General features: G+C 45.9%; 4 protein-coding genes across 4 annotated transcripts; 1 reads left to right on the top strand and 3 right to left on the bottom strand.

The window, feature by feature from the left end:
• Window positions 1-2,444: 2,444 nt before the first annotated feature.
• NCS57_01187700 (Chitinase) lies at window positions 2,445-7,349 on the bottom strand (the record flags this gene model as incomplete). The annotated part of the gene is made up of 14 exons (XM_053061573.1): window positions 2,445-2,577; window positions 2,636-2,867; window positions 2,935-3,300; window positions 3,367-4,057; window positions 4,137-4,448; window positions 4,513-5,061; window positions 5,112-5,542; window positions 5,599-5,647; window positions 5,708-6,001; window positions 6,058-6,223; window positions 6,277-6,373; window positions 6,435-6,600; window positions 6,664-6,968; window positions 7,133-7,349. 14 exons carry the CDS (start codon window positions 7,347-7,349, stop codon window positions 2,445-2,447), a joined length of 4,008 nt encoding a protein of 1,335 aa, XP_052909959.1.
• Window positions 7,350-7,385: 36 nt separating this feature from the next.
• NCS57_01187600 (Chitinase) lies at window positions 7,386-7,967 on the bottom strand (the record flags this gene model as incomplete). The annotated part of the gene is made up of 1 exon (XM_053061572.1): window positions 7,386-7,967. The coding sequence occupies one exon, from the start codon at window positions 7,965-7,967 to the stop codon at window positions 7,386-7,388; it is 582 nt and encodes a 193-aa protein (XP_052909958.1).
• Window positions 7,968-9,215: 1,248 nt separating this feature from the next.
• On the top strand, window positions 9,216-11,031 carry NCS57_01187500 (uncharacterized protein; the record flags this gene model as incomplete). Its single annotated transcript, XM_053061571.1, has 7 exons — window positions 9,216-9,427; window positions 9,487-9,594; window positions 9,654-9,773; window positions 9,830-10,069; window positions 10,131-10,215; window positions 10,274-10,468; window positions 10,531-11,031. The coding sequence occupies 7 exons, from the start codon at window positions 9,216-9,218 to the stop codon at window positions 11,029-11,031; spliced, it is 1,461 nt and encodes a 486-aa protein (XP_052909957.1).
• Window positions 11,032-11,447: 416 nt separating this feature from the next.
• On the bottom strand, window positions 11,448-13,040 carry NCS57_01187400 (F-box domain-containing protein; the record flags this gene model as incomplete). The annotated part of the gene is made up of 1 exon (XM_053061570.1): window positions 11,448-13,040. The coding sequence occupies one exon, from the start codon at window positions 13,038-13,040 to the stop codon at window positions 11,448-11,450; it is 1,593 nt and encodes a 530-aa protein (XP_052909956.1).
• Between the last annotated feature and the right edge of the window lie 1,347 nt (window positions 13,041-14,387).

Below are 14,387 nucleotides of genomic sequence, written 5' to 3'. Positions count from 1 at the left end.
AAGTAATTATATTTATAGTCTATTAATTAATAATATAAGAATATACTCTCTTATCTAAATAGTTAGTTTTAATTAATTCTAATATATATTAATTATTAAAAAAATAAAAATATTAAAAATCCTATATAAGGGTACTAAATTTATTAAAGAAATAAAACATATTATATTATATAGCTAGATCTTCGTGAATTCCTTTTATTACCTTTTAAAAGAGAGATTTTATATATTATCTCGTGATCTTAATAATATAGAAAATAATAAGGGTAAATAATTAATTAATAATAATAATAATTACGCCGAGGAAAAAAGCCTAAAGCTCCCCTTTCTTATTATAACTAATAAAGGGGATAATAATAATTAAAGGCCGCGGCCTTTAACCTTTTTTTATATATAAGAAATTGCCTAATAGCCTAAAATAGCTTAGTACTTATTTTCCCTAACTTAATAATAACTTAATTACCTAAGAGGTTATTATCTTAATATTAATTAGTAAGGTAATATTAGCCCGCGCTAATAATAAATAGGTAAATTACTTAGTCTTTTATATTAATTACTTAGATAATTATAATTTATTCTTATTTATTAAGCTATATTAATTTTAGCTTTAAATACCTTTTTAAGCCTATAATAATTATTTTACTTATAATTATACCTATAAGAAAGCTAATCTTATTAAAGTTATAAATATTATCTAATTAAATATTATATTTCTTAATTATATTCGCTATAAGCTAAAATTAATTATAGATAATAATTAGATCTTTATACTTAGCTCTTTAGTAATTATATTTCTAAAAAAAATATATCTTAAGCTCTAGGTATTATTTAATAAAGTTTAAAGCCTAATATATATTAATAAGTAATATATTATAATTAGTAAGTAATTAATTAGCTATTTCCTTTATATTATAAACCTAAGAGGGGAATCCTTATAAATCTAAGTTAAAAATAAAATATTTAAAGATTTATTTCTCTAGATTAGATAATTAATATAATTTATTAAAAATATTATATTAATATTAAATACCTTATTATTAGTAACCTAAGGTCTTCTAAGAGACTATATAGATATTAGCGGTATATTAAAGACTTAATTTTAAGTTATTTTAAAAGGCCTAAAGAGTAAGAAGTATTTTAGCCTTATAATTAGTCTATAATATACTAGGTAATAAGGAATTAATTAATTAAATAAAGATAATATAAGTTAAGGGATTTTTAAGATACTTAGTTAACTAAGATACTCGCTATATATATATATTATATAATTTAGCTTTTTTTTTAATTATTAAAAAGGTAAGAAAAAAAGTAATAATCCCTATAAGTAATAATAATAATATTAATAATAGTAGTAGTAATATTATTAAAGTTATACTATTAATTAATTATAATTCTTAGTATTATATTTAAAGATATAATATTAAGAGATTATAACTTAAGAAGGTAAAAAAATAAATATTTTTTTTATTTCTTATATAAAGGTTAAAGTAATTAAAATATCTATAAGAGGTTAGACTTTTATAATAATATAATTAAATATAACTCTTTTAGTATTATAGAAGTTTAATTAAGCTATTATATTAATATTAGGTCATAATATTATAATATATTTAACATTTATTTTTTATTATAGTTATAGCCCGGCCCTTGATGGGTTAACTAAGCCTAAAGATTGTCTATTGCTAGGATGTTTTTTTCTAAACTAAAGTTCGAGCGTACCCTTAAGGCAGGGAGTGGAACGTATTAGATTTAAGGGAAATCTTTTCTCGAGGGAGATAAAGTTTGTTGGGGGATGGCGCATCGCTATGCTGTTAAAAACACCGCTTTGACTTGAGTTGTATGACTCAAGCATTGTGTTAATATCGGGCCATGATGTTATGATGTGTTGAAAATCTATTCTTTACTGTAGTTGCAGCCTGGCCCTCGATAGGTTAACTGAGCCCGAAGATCGCATGGCTCAAGATTGATGAGACATCTATGTTTAAGATTTAACAATATGAAATTATAACTAGGACTCGAAACTTCACGATAGCTTCATAGGCTAGCCAGACTTAGTGACGTCTAGCCAGACCCATGATTTTAATCGACGAAGTTAACCGGCTCTATGGCCACCAACTGTTTTGAAACTAAAGTATGGTTGGACACGACAAATAACTATAGAAACAGACGCTGCGACAATATACGAGCCGAGCAGGCACTGATGGGATAAACCCCCAAAAGTGCCACGCATGCGCTTCAGCCACCACAACATGCTTAGTCAAATGTTTATTCAGATTCAGACACAGAGTAGGAAAAAAGAGAAGTTCACGAGGGTTAGAAACGGGTCCTCATGTGAGCAGGATACTCAAGCTATGTGAGTTCTATGAGAAGTACTGGCTTAGAAGCAATCAGTGTCCCTGATTCTCAACCACACCGCCACAAGCCTAATCGCTACCGGTTGTCTCTCCTTAATCCCCGTTGTCAATCGATCCGAGGTTCGGGCACGACCCATCGATGCGAATCTTAGGCTGGTTCACTGCAATGTTCTTCACCCAGTGGATTCCATGAATCAACATACTAGGATCAAAGGTAAATATTCCTCTGCTGGGTGGTTAGTGAACATATCCTCAAAAGACGCGGAAAAGGAACGCGGACTAACCCAAAAGCTATAATGGTATGGAGCTCAAATGAAGCCTTGGACCGGGCCACCAGCGAGGTCAAGCCTACCTCGATAAACTCTTTCCACTCCTTCTGGAGTGAGGGGATCGTGAGACCGGAGCCTTGCTGGGCATAGAAGGTATCGAATGTCCCAAACAACTCGTACAGTGCCTCGTAGGTATCACAGAACTTTTTCCAAATTATCGGGTCATTCATGTACCTAAACACCATGCCTGGAATTAAAGAGAACATGGTCAGAAACGGAGGGGGGAGGTGGGGAGGAGTGTGAAAAGAACGTACCCATCTCTTTGGTGGCAAGAAGCTTCTGCTCACCTGACATTCTTCTGTATTCGCCGAGAGCTGAGGGCTGCTTACCGCCAAACATGGACCCCTTCATGCCATTTGGCCTGGCCTTGAAGATTGCGAGGCGGTCGAGGTGAGAGGCGTTGCCGAGTTCAGAAAGCAGTAGGAAGATGAAGGCCCTGGGTTTCCCGCGCAGCTTCCAAGGCCACGACTTGTTCACCGTCAGGATCCATTTGACGGTCCAGTTACAGGGCACCTTGGGCGTAGGATTTGATGGAGTCGGCTTCTGATTTTCAATCTGGCCCTTGTCTAGCCATTGCGTGAAGAAGTCGCTGATGAGCTGGCCTTCGAATACGTGCTCGGCTGTAACAGTTGACCATCTGTTAGCGGACTTCCCCTAGGTCAACATCTTGACTGCAGCAAACTCACTCTGATAGTTGGCCCGGACCTCCTCTAAATTTCCGTTTGCGCCCCGGATCCATGCGGTGTCATGCGGCCGCAGGGCGTCGACCTCCCAGTCGGAACACGACATGGACGTATTTCCCCAGGAGCGTGAAACGTCATCCCATTTATTGCCTTCGATACCCTCCCACTGGTGTAGCGCATTTTCCGGGAATGCTGGATACCCATACGTTTTGCCGTATAGCGCGAACTTTCGAACACCGGCCCCCGCGGAGTCGGGACAGACGCGGATTGTCTTGGGTGACATTGTCGCTGTGCCATCTTTGCGGCTTTCCAGCCTAGATACCTGCTGGCCGTCCATGGGATCTGGCTGTCCTCTCCTGGACAGCGAGCTCGTTGACTGATATCCTGGCCAGGGCCAGGGGCCCTCGAGGTCGACTTCCGGCTTGTAGCTCTCGTAGTCGGGAATGTCGGTATAACCAAGCTCAAGGTCCATATTGGCGCAGCCGCAGCAGGGGCCCTTGGTCTTGCGGTTCTTGCCACAAACCAGGCAGGTAGGGCACGACAGCTCTTCATCGGAGCCCTCGATTGCCTTGGCGGCTTCCTCGTCCATGTACGTCAGTGGGTTGATGTTGGAGTCGGAGCCATAGCCCCATGCCATATCCGCGCCCAAAGATGGTTGGTCCTGGTAGCACGAACTGTCCCCTCCTTTTTTTTGCTGTCGAATGTTAGAACCGCCACTACACAGAGGGTGAAGGCATAGTGAAGGTGGTCCGCGGCAGGGTTGCAGTACTGACGCTATCGCTGACAATGTAGGGAAGAGCTTCAGACTCGTTCCAGCCAATGGTTTTGCTGTTGGGCAGAGATAGGTTAATGTTGACCATCCTTACCACAGAGGATGGTGACTTACTCGTCATCCATTTCGTAGTTCTGGAGCGCGATCGTTCTATATCGATGATGTGTGCCAGCTGACTAGCCTTTTCAATACGGCCAGAAAGAGGTCGGGTGTAGGGAACCCACGAAACGCTGGTATTAAGACACGTCTCAGGGGTAAAGTCTGGAGACCGGAAGAAGCTCCACTCCGTGACCGTTCTGTAATCCATCGACATCTACTCCCATTAGCCAAGAATATTCGAACACTCCCCATGGGCCCTAGATGGAGGCAGAACATACATCGATAATGGGGATGTTGCGGTGGCACCGGTCCTTAAACAATCCTAGATCAATCTTTACGCCGAAGCTCAAGAAAGCGCCAAGGGCAAACCGCCCCCCAGCACCTCCAGAGTTGTGGATGATATTGTCGTTACCCAACCAGACCATGTTGCTCTCACGGGCGACGTTCCTGGTGCCCAGCTTGTCCGACGGGTTGGGTGGGAAGTTCACATTAAAGCCTCCAAAGTCCGACTTAATGCGAGTGCTGAGCTTTCCGTCAAAATAGGGGGCGCTATCGCTACCGGCTTCCCCATCGGTGTCATTGAAGGATGCGAGCGTGTACCCGATCTTGTAGTAAGGTTGGAAGGATAGCCAGCTATTGCCAGATGGGTGCAGCGTGTGGCCCTTGAGCTTGACGGGCTTGGTCTCGGTGGATGTTGGATTGCCCTTTTTAGCTAAGTCAAAGTCAACCTCGCCGACGCCTCCAATAGAAAAGTTGAGATCTGACTCTCCGTCGACATTGAGCCAGCCATTGGCTTGTTTCGCATCCAATATGTTGCGCAATTCGGCCTATGTTTGGTTAGATCCTCTCCACACTTGCTTGTTCAAGGCTGACATACTATCAGGGAGAAGCCGTAAGTAAAATCGGCTTTGATCTTGCCTCCGACATGGGCTCCAAAGCCAAGCTCGTAGTCCTCCCCTTCGAACTCACAATCCTGGGCCGTTTCCCAGAAGAGAGGAGTGTCAATCTCTTCGTTGACAAATCTCTCGCCATCGCTTTTATGCACTTCGGTATCCTGGTACATGGTCCGCCAGTCGGCCTGGCTTTCCGCAAAAAAGCGCTTTGCAATCCTACGATGCAAAGAATCGTCTGCCTGGATTCCTAGGGAGTCGACAGCGGCATTCCAGTAGCCTCCGACGTTGGAGTAGTCGACGCGGACCTTGAGGTCCCCGGTGTCTCGCCTCGTGTTGTTCAGGTTCATGTCAAAGGCAAAGTCAAAGACCTTTGACGTGACAGCTCTGCGCGACTGGGTGGATGGCAGGCTTTGATCTATGAGGGAGTTTAGTGACAATAGAACTGGGGGAGGCTGAGGGACAAGTCCCGACCTTTGGACTCTGTTAGCGAGATGGCTCGCGCCAGCGAGTTGGGGGCGCACTATGCGTGCAACTGTCAGCAAGATAGAGTAGGCAGCCGGGGGCGTAGTAGTCAACTAACATTGTCGGGCATCTCGACAACGGTTCCTTCGACACCTCGCTCCATAATCCGGAAGCAGCCCTCGACGTTTTCACTAAGACACACGACTCTAGCTACTCGGGTCTCGTTCTTGGGTTGCTCGAGCACGTCGGCAGGGCAGTCGAGAAAGACTAGAGGTTCCGGCTCGTCCTCCCTTTTCTTGAGAGAAGACACGGCAGCCGAGTCGCCCGTGATGAGGACGAAACCGAACCCCGTCTGGTCAGGATCGATCTCACCAGCATTGGCGTTGCTGCCAAAGTTGATGAGAGCGTAATCCTTTTCAGCGTCGTCAGGGGTAGCATCTCAGCAGGGAAGATGCGCTCGAGGTCGACTAGCGAGAAGGGGGTCTTGGTGGCCCCGATGAGTTCGCCATTGGATATGGATCGCAGGGCTTCGAGGTTGGGCGTGTCTAGATCAATAGCCCAGATCATGAGACCATGAAGACCCATCTTGCTTGCGTAATCAATCTTCATCTGGAAAGTCTCGGCATCATCGAAGCTGGGAAGTTATCATTAGCAGATACTATGTCTGTACATCTGTTCGAAACTTGCGAGATCCAGCTGTGGCCGTCGTAGACCATGTATCGGGAAGCCGCAGTCTTATCAAAGTAAGGAGTTCCGCCAGTTTTATCCAGTATCTCCATAATCTCTATGCCCCAGGAATTATGATTAGACGAGGTTGCACCCAACATCCCAAGGAATTTACTTACCAGCATATGAGAGAATTCCAGCCGTATTAGAACATCGGCCAGGCGAGCCAGGGCCCTTAAAGGCACAGCCGGGCTTCCAGCACGAGGCAGACTCAAGCTCAAACGATCGACCATAGAAGCCCAGGCCGAGCACAATGCTAGAAGGCTCGACGCCAACGCGCCAGAACTGAGCGTGGTTCGTTTGTCAGTCAAAGTCCAGAAGGCCCCTCAGCGCTCCAGTGAGACTTACCAGGTCCAATGCATAGTCGATTTCCGTCAGGTTCGTATGCGACAGAACTTGATTTCCGATGGGATTATCGCTATCCCAGACACCATGTAGGTCATAGGACATAAGATTGATCCAATCAACATAGGTCTCCATGCCTTTGAGATCAAAGTGGCGAAGGTACCAGTACGAAGAAGGTGCAGTGAATGTGACAATATAGTCGCGGCCTCTGGAATTGATAGCCTCCCGCAGCTCTTTCACCAGAGCCACGTAGTTCGCACCATCCCCGTCCTTACCGCCACGGTCATCAGCGCCGGGGTATTCCCAGTCTATCAGAGCGTTAGTCATCTTGAAATGCAGGATACCCAGAGTTGTTTCAATCTCAAGGCACTAAGTGAAGTGCTCAAGGCAAAGCGTACCGAAATCTGCCAAAAAAATCCTCATTAGAAAGGAATTCCACACTTGTACGACATGACGATGAAATAATACATACCGACACCATCGTAGCCATATTCAGAGAGAAATCCCAACAGGTTGTTGATAAAGGTGGCTCTGTTCTCCTTGGTGGACGCAAGTGAAGGGAACTTATCTTGCCAAGGGCCGGGGTCACTAAAGGTCCAGCCACCGAGGGCAATGACAATCTTGAGGTTAGGGTTCCGAGCTTTGACGTTGCCGATATTCTTGTAGATAGCTGGATCGATGCCATCCATATTAGTTACTTGAAAATCAGCGTTAATATAGCCAAATTAAACAAAAAGATGAGTGAGCAGCTCAACGGGGATCTCTCCTGGGCCCATAGTGCCGCAGGGTTTGTCCATATTCCACGTCTCCCAATATCCGATGACGACCTTCTGAGGGTCTGAAGCGGCTGCGTTAGGCTTGGGGCTGTCGCAATTGGATTGGCAGCCGTCGTTGCAAAAGTCAGCCGTCGTGCCGCAGAAGCCGTGCTGCGAGCAGCAGACATTGAGAGGACACGTCTTGCCAGCAGTTGCAGCAAACTGGCCGCACTCAGCCTTGGCGTCACAGTTGGATTGGCAGCCATCACCGCAGTAATTGGGGCCGTAGCCGCACCAGCCATCCTCGCCGCAGCAAGCTTCGTTGGAGCATGGTTTATCCGGGCCACAAGTGAAGTCGTCCTGGCCCGTGGACGTAGCCTTTGTTGTGGCTAAGGTTGCTGCTCGGAGAGATTGCCCATGGAGGTGATGAAGATGGTCATGTTTGGCATGACTATGAGCATAGCCCAGGACAAGCGAGGAGTGGAGAAGAAAGGAGCAAAATGCAAGTAAGTTCAAGAGTGATAGGCGTCGATGGCCTAGAGAATTGGTCATGGTGGGTTTTGTTCTCGGGCCTTAGAGGCAAAGAGCGAGCGAGATGGATAACGGCAGATAGTTCAAGGGATGCCATGAGGTGTTGGTTGAGGACTTGGGGTTTCGAGAGTAATAAGAAGAGACATGCCTCGCAACTTCACAATACCACCGGGGGCGGACGGAAGTGAGGGCTCCATGACGGTTGTTGTGACCTAACTCGGCCAAGTCGAACCCCGTCTGTTGGTTGTGATCACTGTTGGTTCTACCCTTGTCCTGCTGAGTCGCTATGTAGCTTGCGCCCCTGGAATTTTTACCTTGGCTGCATACACTGACGCCCCAGAGCGGACACCGGGAAATTGCTCAGGGCTCATCCATCACGCAAGAATTGACTTGTGGTGGAGGGTATGCACACATGCCGCCTCCTCCGTTATCTAGCACAGCATTGTTCTAAAGGCTCTGTATGGTAAGGCCTGCCCTCGACCGGAGAACAGAGAAATAGACAGTCCTCGGTGGGAGGTTATCCGCCTCGTTTCGCTCACGAAAATAGTCGTGGTCAATCGATTTTTTTAGTCAATGGTATATAGATAGACCATTGACCTCTTTCAAAACATCGTAGTCACATTTAAACAAGATCGATGCGGCCCGAGGTACCCACATGACTAGGGCATGGAGCGCCACCCTCGGGAGGTTAAATTGTACTGACAGGGAGTCTTGTAACAGTCCCCTACCGCTCACCGCCGTCGAGGTCCCCTGCGGTGTTGTTGGTCGAACATCGGTAGTGACAATCCTGCACCTCGGCCTCTTGGCAAGAGCGATTACAAGGCCTCATGGCCGTGATACTTTCATGACTCGACCGCTTTTCCACTTTGAGCGAAAAGAAATCTCGAGTATCAATGCCGGTGGCCAGACCGAGGCGCGTTCATTCCGTGTCTGCAGCCCAGATCCACCCCCATTCATCAGTGAAGTCTTCAAGTGGTCCTTTCACGCGGAATAGGTTTACAAGGAAGCTCGAGTGGATCCTGCAGTGTGGGTGGGACTGTCTCGCTACACATGAACGGCTCCGCGGAAGAGAAACATACGCGAACCGACGGAAGCTGGTGTTTTGTCTTGCCGCTCCGCCAGATTCATCTCGCCGCCCTCAATACCCAGCCCAGCCGTTCTCACTTCCTTTATTTCTAGTCCTTGCTTGGTCCTTTTCACTCGTTTATCGTTATACTTGCAGCTTATACCCTCCACCATACATTCTGTCAAGCGTTTCTCTCCTCTAGCATGAGGTCCCTTGACTTGCTGAACCTCTCGGTCTTGGTCACTCGCGCCGTTGCATCGGGCACCCATGCCTGGACGCCTCGGGCAGCGAATGACCAGAACTGCGAGCTGTACTCTGTCAAGGACGGTGATACCTGCCTCAGCATCATCCGCCAGACCAATGTTACGTTCGCACAGATCATCTCCTGGAACCCTGATCTTGACAAGCAGTGCGCGTGAGTTGCCTGGGGGTCAATCGATCACGATCAGGGTCAACTGACATTCAGACATGTAGAAATATTACTGCGTTTGCAGGTCAAGATATCTGTGTCAGCAACCCAGAGGGCAATTACGCTATCCCAAGCAACTCCCAAGGGTCGCCAACCATCGTCACTACTACTGCGTGCGTCTTTGTACTCTCCATCATTGAAAACGCTTCAAAGCCACTGACTCTAGTCGCAGTCCCATCCCGGACCCGACCCCAAACGATACATCAGACAGATGTGCTGAGTACCATCTTGTCACTGCAGGGGAAGACTGCGGCGTCTTCACTGTCAAATATGGTATCACTCTCAAAGATTTGTGAGTCCCCCCTCATGCTTGCCTGTTCAGAACTGGAAACTTACATGGCCCCAAAGCATCTTTCTCAACCCCCATGTCTGGGAGAACTGCACAAATGTCTACAAGGACTACTACTATTGCGTCCGGCCTGTAGGGTATATCTCTACATACCCGGGCTACTTGCCAACTACTTCTACCAAAGAGTTCGTCCAGACACCGTTTACGCCATTGCCACTCGAATATGATCCCCTCGCCGGCTTCGTTAGCACTAACCCTGTAATTCCGCTTGCCAATAAGACGCGCGAGGACTGCAGCTCGTAAGTTGGATCATGCACTGTGTCGTGTCAGTAGCTGCTGAATTGGTTGTTTGCCCATCAGATATTTGTATCTTGCCAACATCACGGCAACCCCGAATCTTGCAGACTGTTGGTCCATGGCCATGGTTCATGACATTACCCCAGAAGTGAGTTCTTAGAACAATGACCTGTTCATCCTGGGACGTTGGCTTGCACACATCCCAGCCCATCTTCCACACCCAGCCTACAGAGCACGTCGAGTTCAAAACCGGTGCTGACCAGCGAAAAAGGAATTTATTCTCTGGAACCCTTCACTGGCCAAGTCTCCGTCTAACGCATCTGATTCTCACTCTTACAATTATCCTTGCACTGTCTCAGAGAGCGTATCTTATTGCGTCGCCCTCGAGTCCGCTACCCAAGGTTAGTTTCCCGAAGCGCATCTCATTTCTTCTCTCTCAGCAAGTGCTAATCCACGGGACGAGATAACAGCCCCTGGACAAGAAGATGTCGAAGCTCCGCCCAGCCCACGTGCGGCCGGCGAGGTTGAGAATTGCACTGCCTGGTTTGCTCCCGAGTCGTATCACTCTTGCGAGTCTCTCCTCCTGACCACATGGCTCGAGTTTGACGATTTCTATCGCATGAACCCGTCGGTCAAAAGCGACTGCACCGGGTTGGCCGTTGGCACATACTACTGCATATCGACCAACGCGGACGGCAGCCCACCGTTACTCGAGGACGAGGATACCACGACCACCAGCGCCTCGGCTACGGCCACAGGCACGGACGTTGTCACTCCCAGTCCTGTGCAGTCTGGCATAGCCTCCAACTGCAATGACTTCTATCTTGTGCAGGCAGGTGACGGATGCTGGGCCATTGCTATCGATCACGGTATCGAGTTGAATGACTTCTACGAGTGGAATCCTGCCGTAAAGAACGACTGCTCTGGGTTGCAGGCTAAAGTATATGTATGTGTCGGTATATAGTGAGGACGTAGGGCCGCTGGCTTTGGGGAGGGGTCAAGAAGATGCTAGAAAGAAACTGAATGATTCAAGCTTGCGTAGATGAGATTTGAGTCTCCATTTCGCTTCCTCTCCGGCAGAAGGAAGTAGAAATCCTTGATAGCTAATAAAGGACAAGACCTCGCCGGCTTCGTGCCGTTATGTAATTCGAAATTCCTCCTTTGTGTATAGCAATGTGTCGGTTTGCTGACGTATTGGCTTCGTCTATTTAGAGGCGGACGAAAGAAAGATACGAACTGGCCGGCTTCAGGTGTAGCTGGGTCCCTTGTTATACCTCTGAGATCCCAATTAGGTTGACTTAGCAGACTCATGTATTTCAACTCTACTATCCCAGATTCCTCAACCTGACTGTAGCTCCAAGATGTACCAAGGTTTTGCATCTAGTTTTGCTGGTACCAGATAGGCTTTTCTAGAATCCCTAGTTCTACCAACTGACCATGTTTTGCATAGGGTCGAGTGAATTCAGGATCAAAAGCATCCACATGGGTCCCTGTGCCCGGAAAGACCGTATCCTTCCGAAAGGGATTCTCTCTGTCGCCATACATAAAGTCCTCTACCTCACGTCCAACGCAGATGGCCAGACCTTGAACTATAGGTTCATTATCAACACGAATGACGATCTTTGGTCTGGCTGCGGTCACGCGCTCGCGCCAGTCAAGTTCGTCTCGCATTTGCTCCAGTAAGCTCTGGTAATGGCCGTTCTTCGGGAGGAACCAGAGAAAGCTCAGCTCGACTGACTGGAGTGTCAGCGGCATCGCAAGCAGAAAATCCATCACGTCTGCCTGATTGACGAGGAAGCGCGAAAGACAAAAATGCTGGAGGTTTGACCACGTGTCGATAGGGAAAAGTGTGCGCAGTGGGATATGGTGTTCTTCACCGCCCTCAGACGCATCCCAGAGTTCGTTGGGGATTGCGAGGTTGGTCGTGAGGCTCACGTGCCGTAGTCCCTGTGCCGTGCCAAGTGCGTGCTGCAGGAGACCACGGCGAAAAGAGGGCCAGCCCTTTCTGTCTTGGCCACCAACATGTAGAGAGAGGTCGATTCGGGAGAAGCCGGGTCGGGCCAAGATGGTGGCGAGGTCCTTGTACTCGCTATTTTCCGCCTCGTCAAAAATGCGGCAGTTGATCCCCGTGAGAAGCTGGTTGCTATCAACGATGAACTCAGAGATGCCAGCGGCTGGGTTCTCGCGTTGGTGTTGAGCAACTGCCTGGGTCACAAGACAGAACCCGCGCCACTCTGCTTTCTCCTCACCATCCCAGCTCTTCGCATAAGGACGATTAGATTGCTCCTCTGCGACAGGCCAGCCGCGAGGGATGGGATATATTAATCCGCGTGGAAGAGAGCGGATCATAGGGGTAGGGTAAAATGGTCTGTGAGGTTGCCCGTGAGCCACAGGTGTCAGGGTGATTGTTCGCAGGTTGGGGAATCGGGGCAGCCCATATTTGAGGGCGTCGGCGTCGCTGTTTGTGGCGATGACATGTTCTTGCTCTTGCACCAGCTTCTGATATATCTTGAAAGACTCTGCCGGACTCAAAGGCGCTTTGAATCGCTGCTGGACTTCAAGATGGTGAGAGCGCTTCACATCCCCAGACCCGTAGGTCTTGACAAAATCGTAATTCTCGCTGTATATGCGCCGGTACCAGACCGGAACGCCGTGTACATCACCAATGTCGTCCTCATCCTCGTCCTCGTCTTCATAATACTCGTCATCGCGGGTCTCGTGCGAGTAAGCCAGGCGCGCATCATCGTAGATGATCTCGACAATCTTCTTCCTGAACTCTTCATGATCGGCGACGGCCCTGAATACGCTCACATTCAGTGGGTTAGGGGACAGGAAAATGCGGCTGAGGCGTAATTGAGCGGAACGGTGGAGGTGAGTACATGTTAAACGCAGGCTCTTGATGTCGCTGTTTGGTAATCCAGACAGAATCTGCTCAAGCAGCTCCGGCGGAAGGTGAATAAGGCAAGCGCTCATTTGTTTGTGGCCGGATGAAATCATCGAGAAGTTGGTTGGATAGAGAAACCAAGGTGTTAGATGTAAGGTAAAGAAAGGTTGCTGGATGAATTGAGTTTATTTTGCGGGTTTTATCTCTGGGTAGCAGGGCTTGGCGAATAACAGCCCCTGCCAGGTCACAGCATGGGCTCAGAATGCCTGCTGAATCGGCTCTGTGGATAGAAGTCCTTGAAGACCGTGTCATAAAGGCATAATAGAAACAACAATGAAAACATATTTGCCTACGGTAGTCATTATGCATACACTGCCGACATCAATTCCCCGTATCCCTCGCTTTCATCCACAGACGCGCAATTCTCCACTCTGTCTCCCAGATCGTGTCGATCCCTCGCAGGGCTGAGCCATCTATAAGCTTATAGAGGAATATAGGCGTTAGGGTTCACGCGGTAATTTAGGAGATAAAAGTTATTTAAAAGTTCCCAAAAATAACATATATTATAAAGTAAGAAAAACGCAAGCAAGGGAACCTAGTCTTATATTTTTTACTACCTTATAGTATAAGTTATTATAGTTTAAAATAATTATTAGATTAAATATTAATAAAATAGTTAATAATAATATACTTAATAAGCAAGTAAAATAGATAAGTAAGTAAAACAGCATACTATGCACTAAGAATTAACCTACCCTAGATAACCTAACTTTTTATATAAAATAGCGAGAAACTTATAAAAAGTATTTTTATAATACTAAATTTATAAATAATTTAAAAATATAATAATTATATCTTTTCCTAAGGGATAAGCTAGTTATACTAGGTTTATATTAGTAGAGGGTTATTAGTATTATCTTAAATAGGGGGTATAAAGTTATATCTAGTAATATACTTAAGGTATTAAGTATAACTAAGTTATATTAATAACTAAGGTAACTAATATATATAAAAGTATAATAAGTATATCTTATATACTAGGCTAATTACTAAGGTCTAAGTAAGCGAGGTTAAATCGCTTACTAAGCTTATAGTAAGTAATATATAATCACTTATAGTTATAAGAGTAAGCGGTTTAGTATATATATGGATTAAGTACCTATTATAGGTATATATAATATATAACCCTAGGTATATCTAGGCTATAATATAATATTCCTTCTCTATTAGTCTTATCCCTAAGGCCATTTCCTATAACTATAGCTATTCTTTTATAAATAATTAACTTTAATTTATATTTTTACTTTTATTATAATACTAATGCGATATTAGGCTATATAATTAAAAAGAAATCTAATATTCCTTTTTTTACCGAAAATTACTATATCCTTACCTCTAGGATTAATTAATTTAGTTTTAAGATAATACCTTATTCT

This window comes from Fusarium keratoplasticum, chromosome 9 (genome assembly GCF_025433545.1).
Source record: "Fusarium keratoplasticum isolate Fu6.1 chromosome 9, whole genome shotgun sequence".
NCBI lineage: Eukaryota > Fungi > Ascomycota > Sordariomycetes > Hypocreales > Nectriaceae > Fusarium > Fusarium keratoplasticum.
Note: the sequence above shows the minus strand (reverse complement) of the source record. Positions and strands in the feature narration are given on the sequence as shown.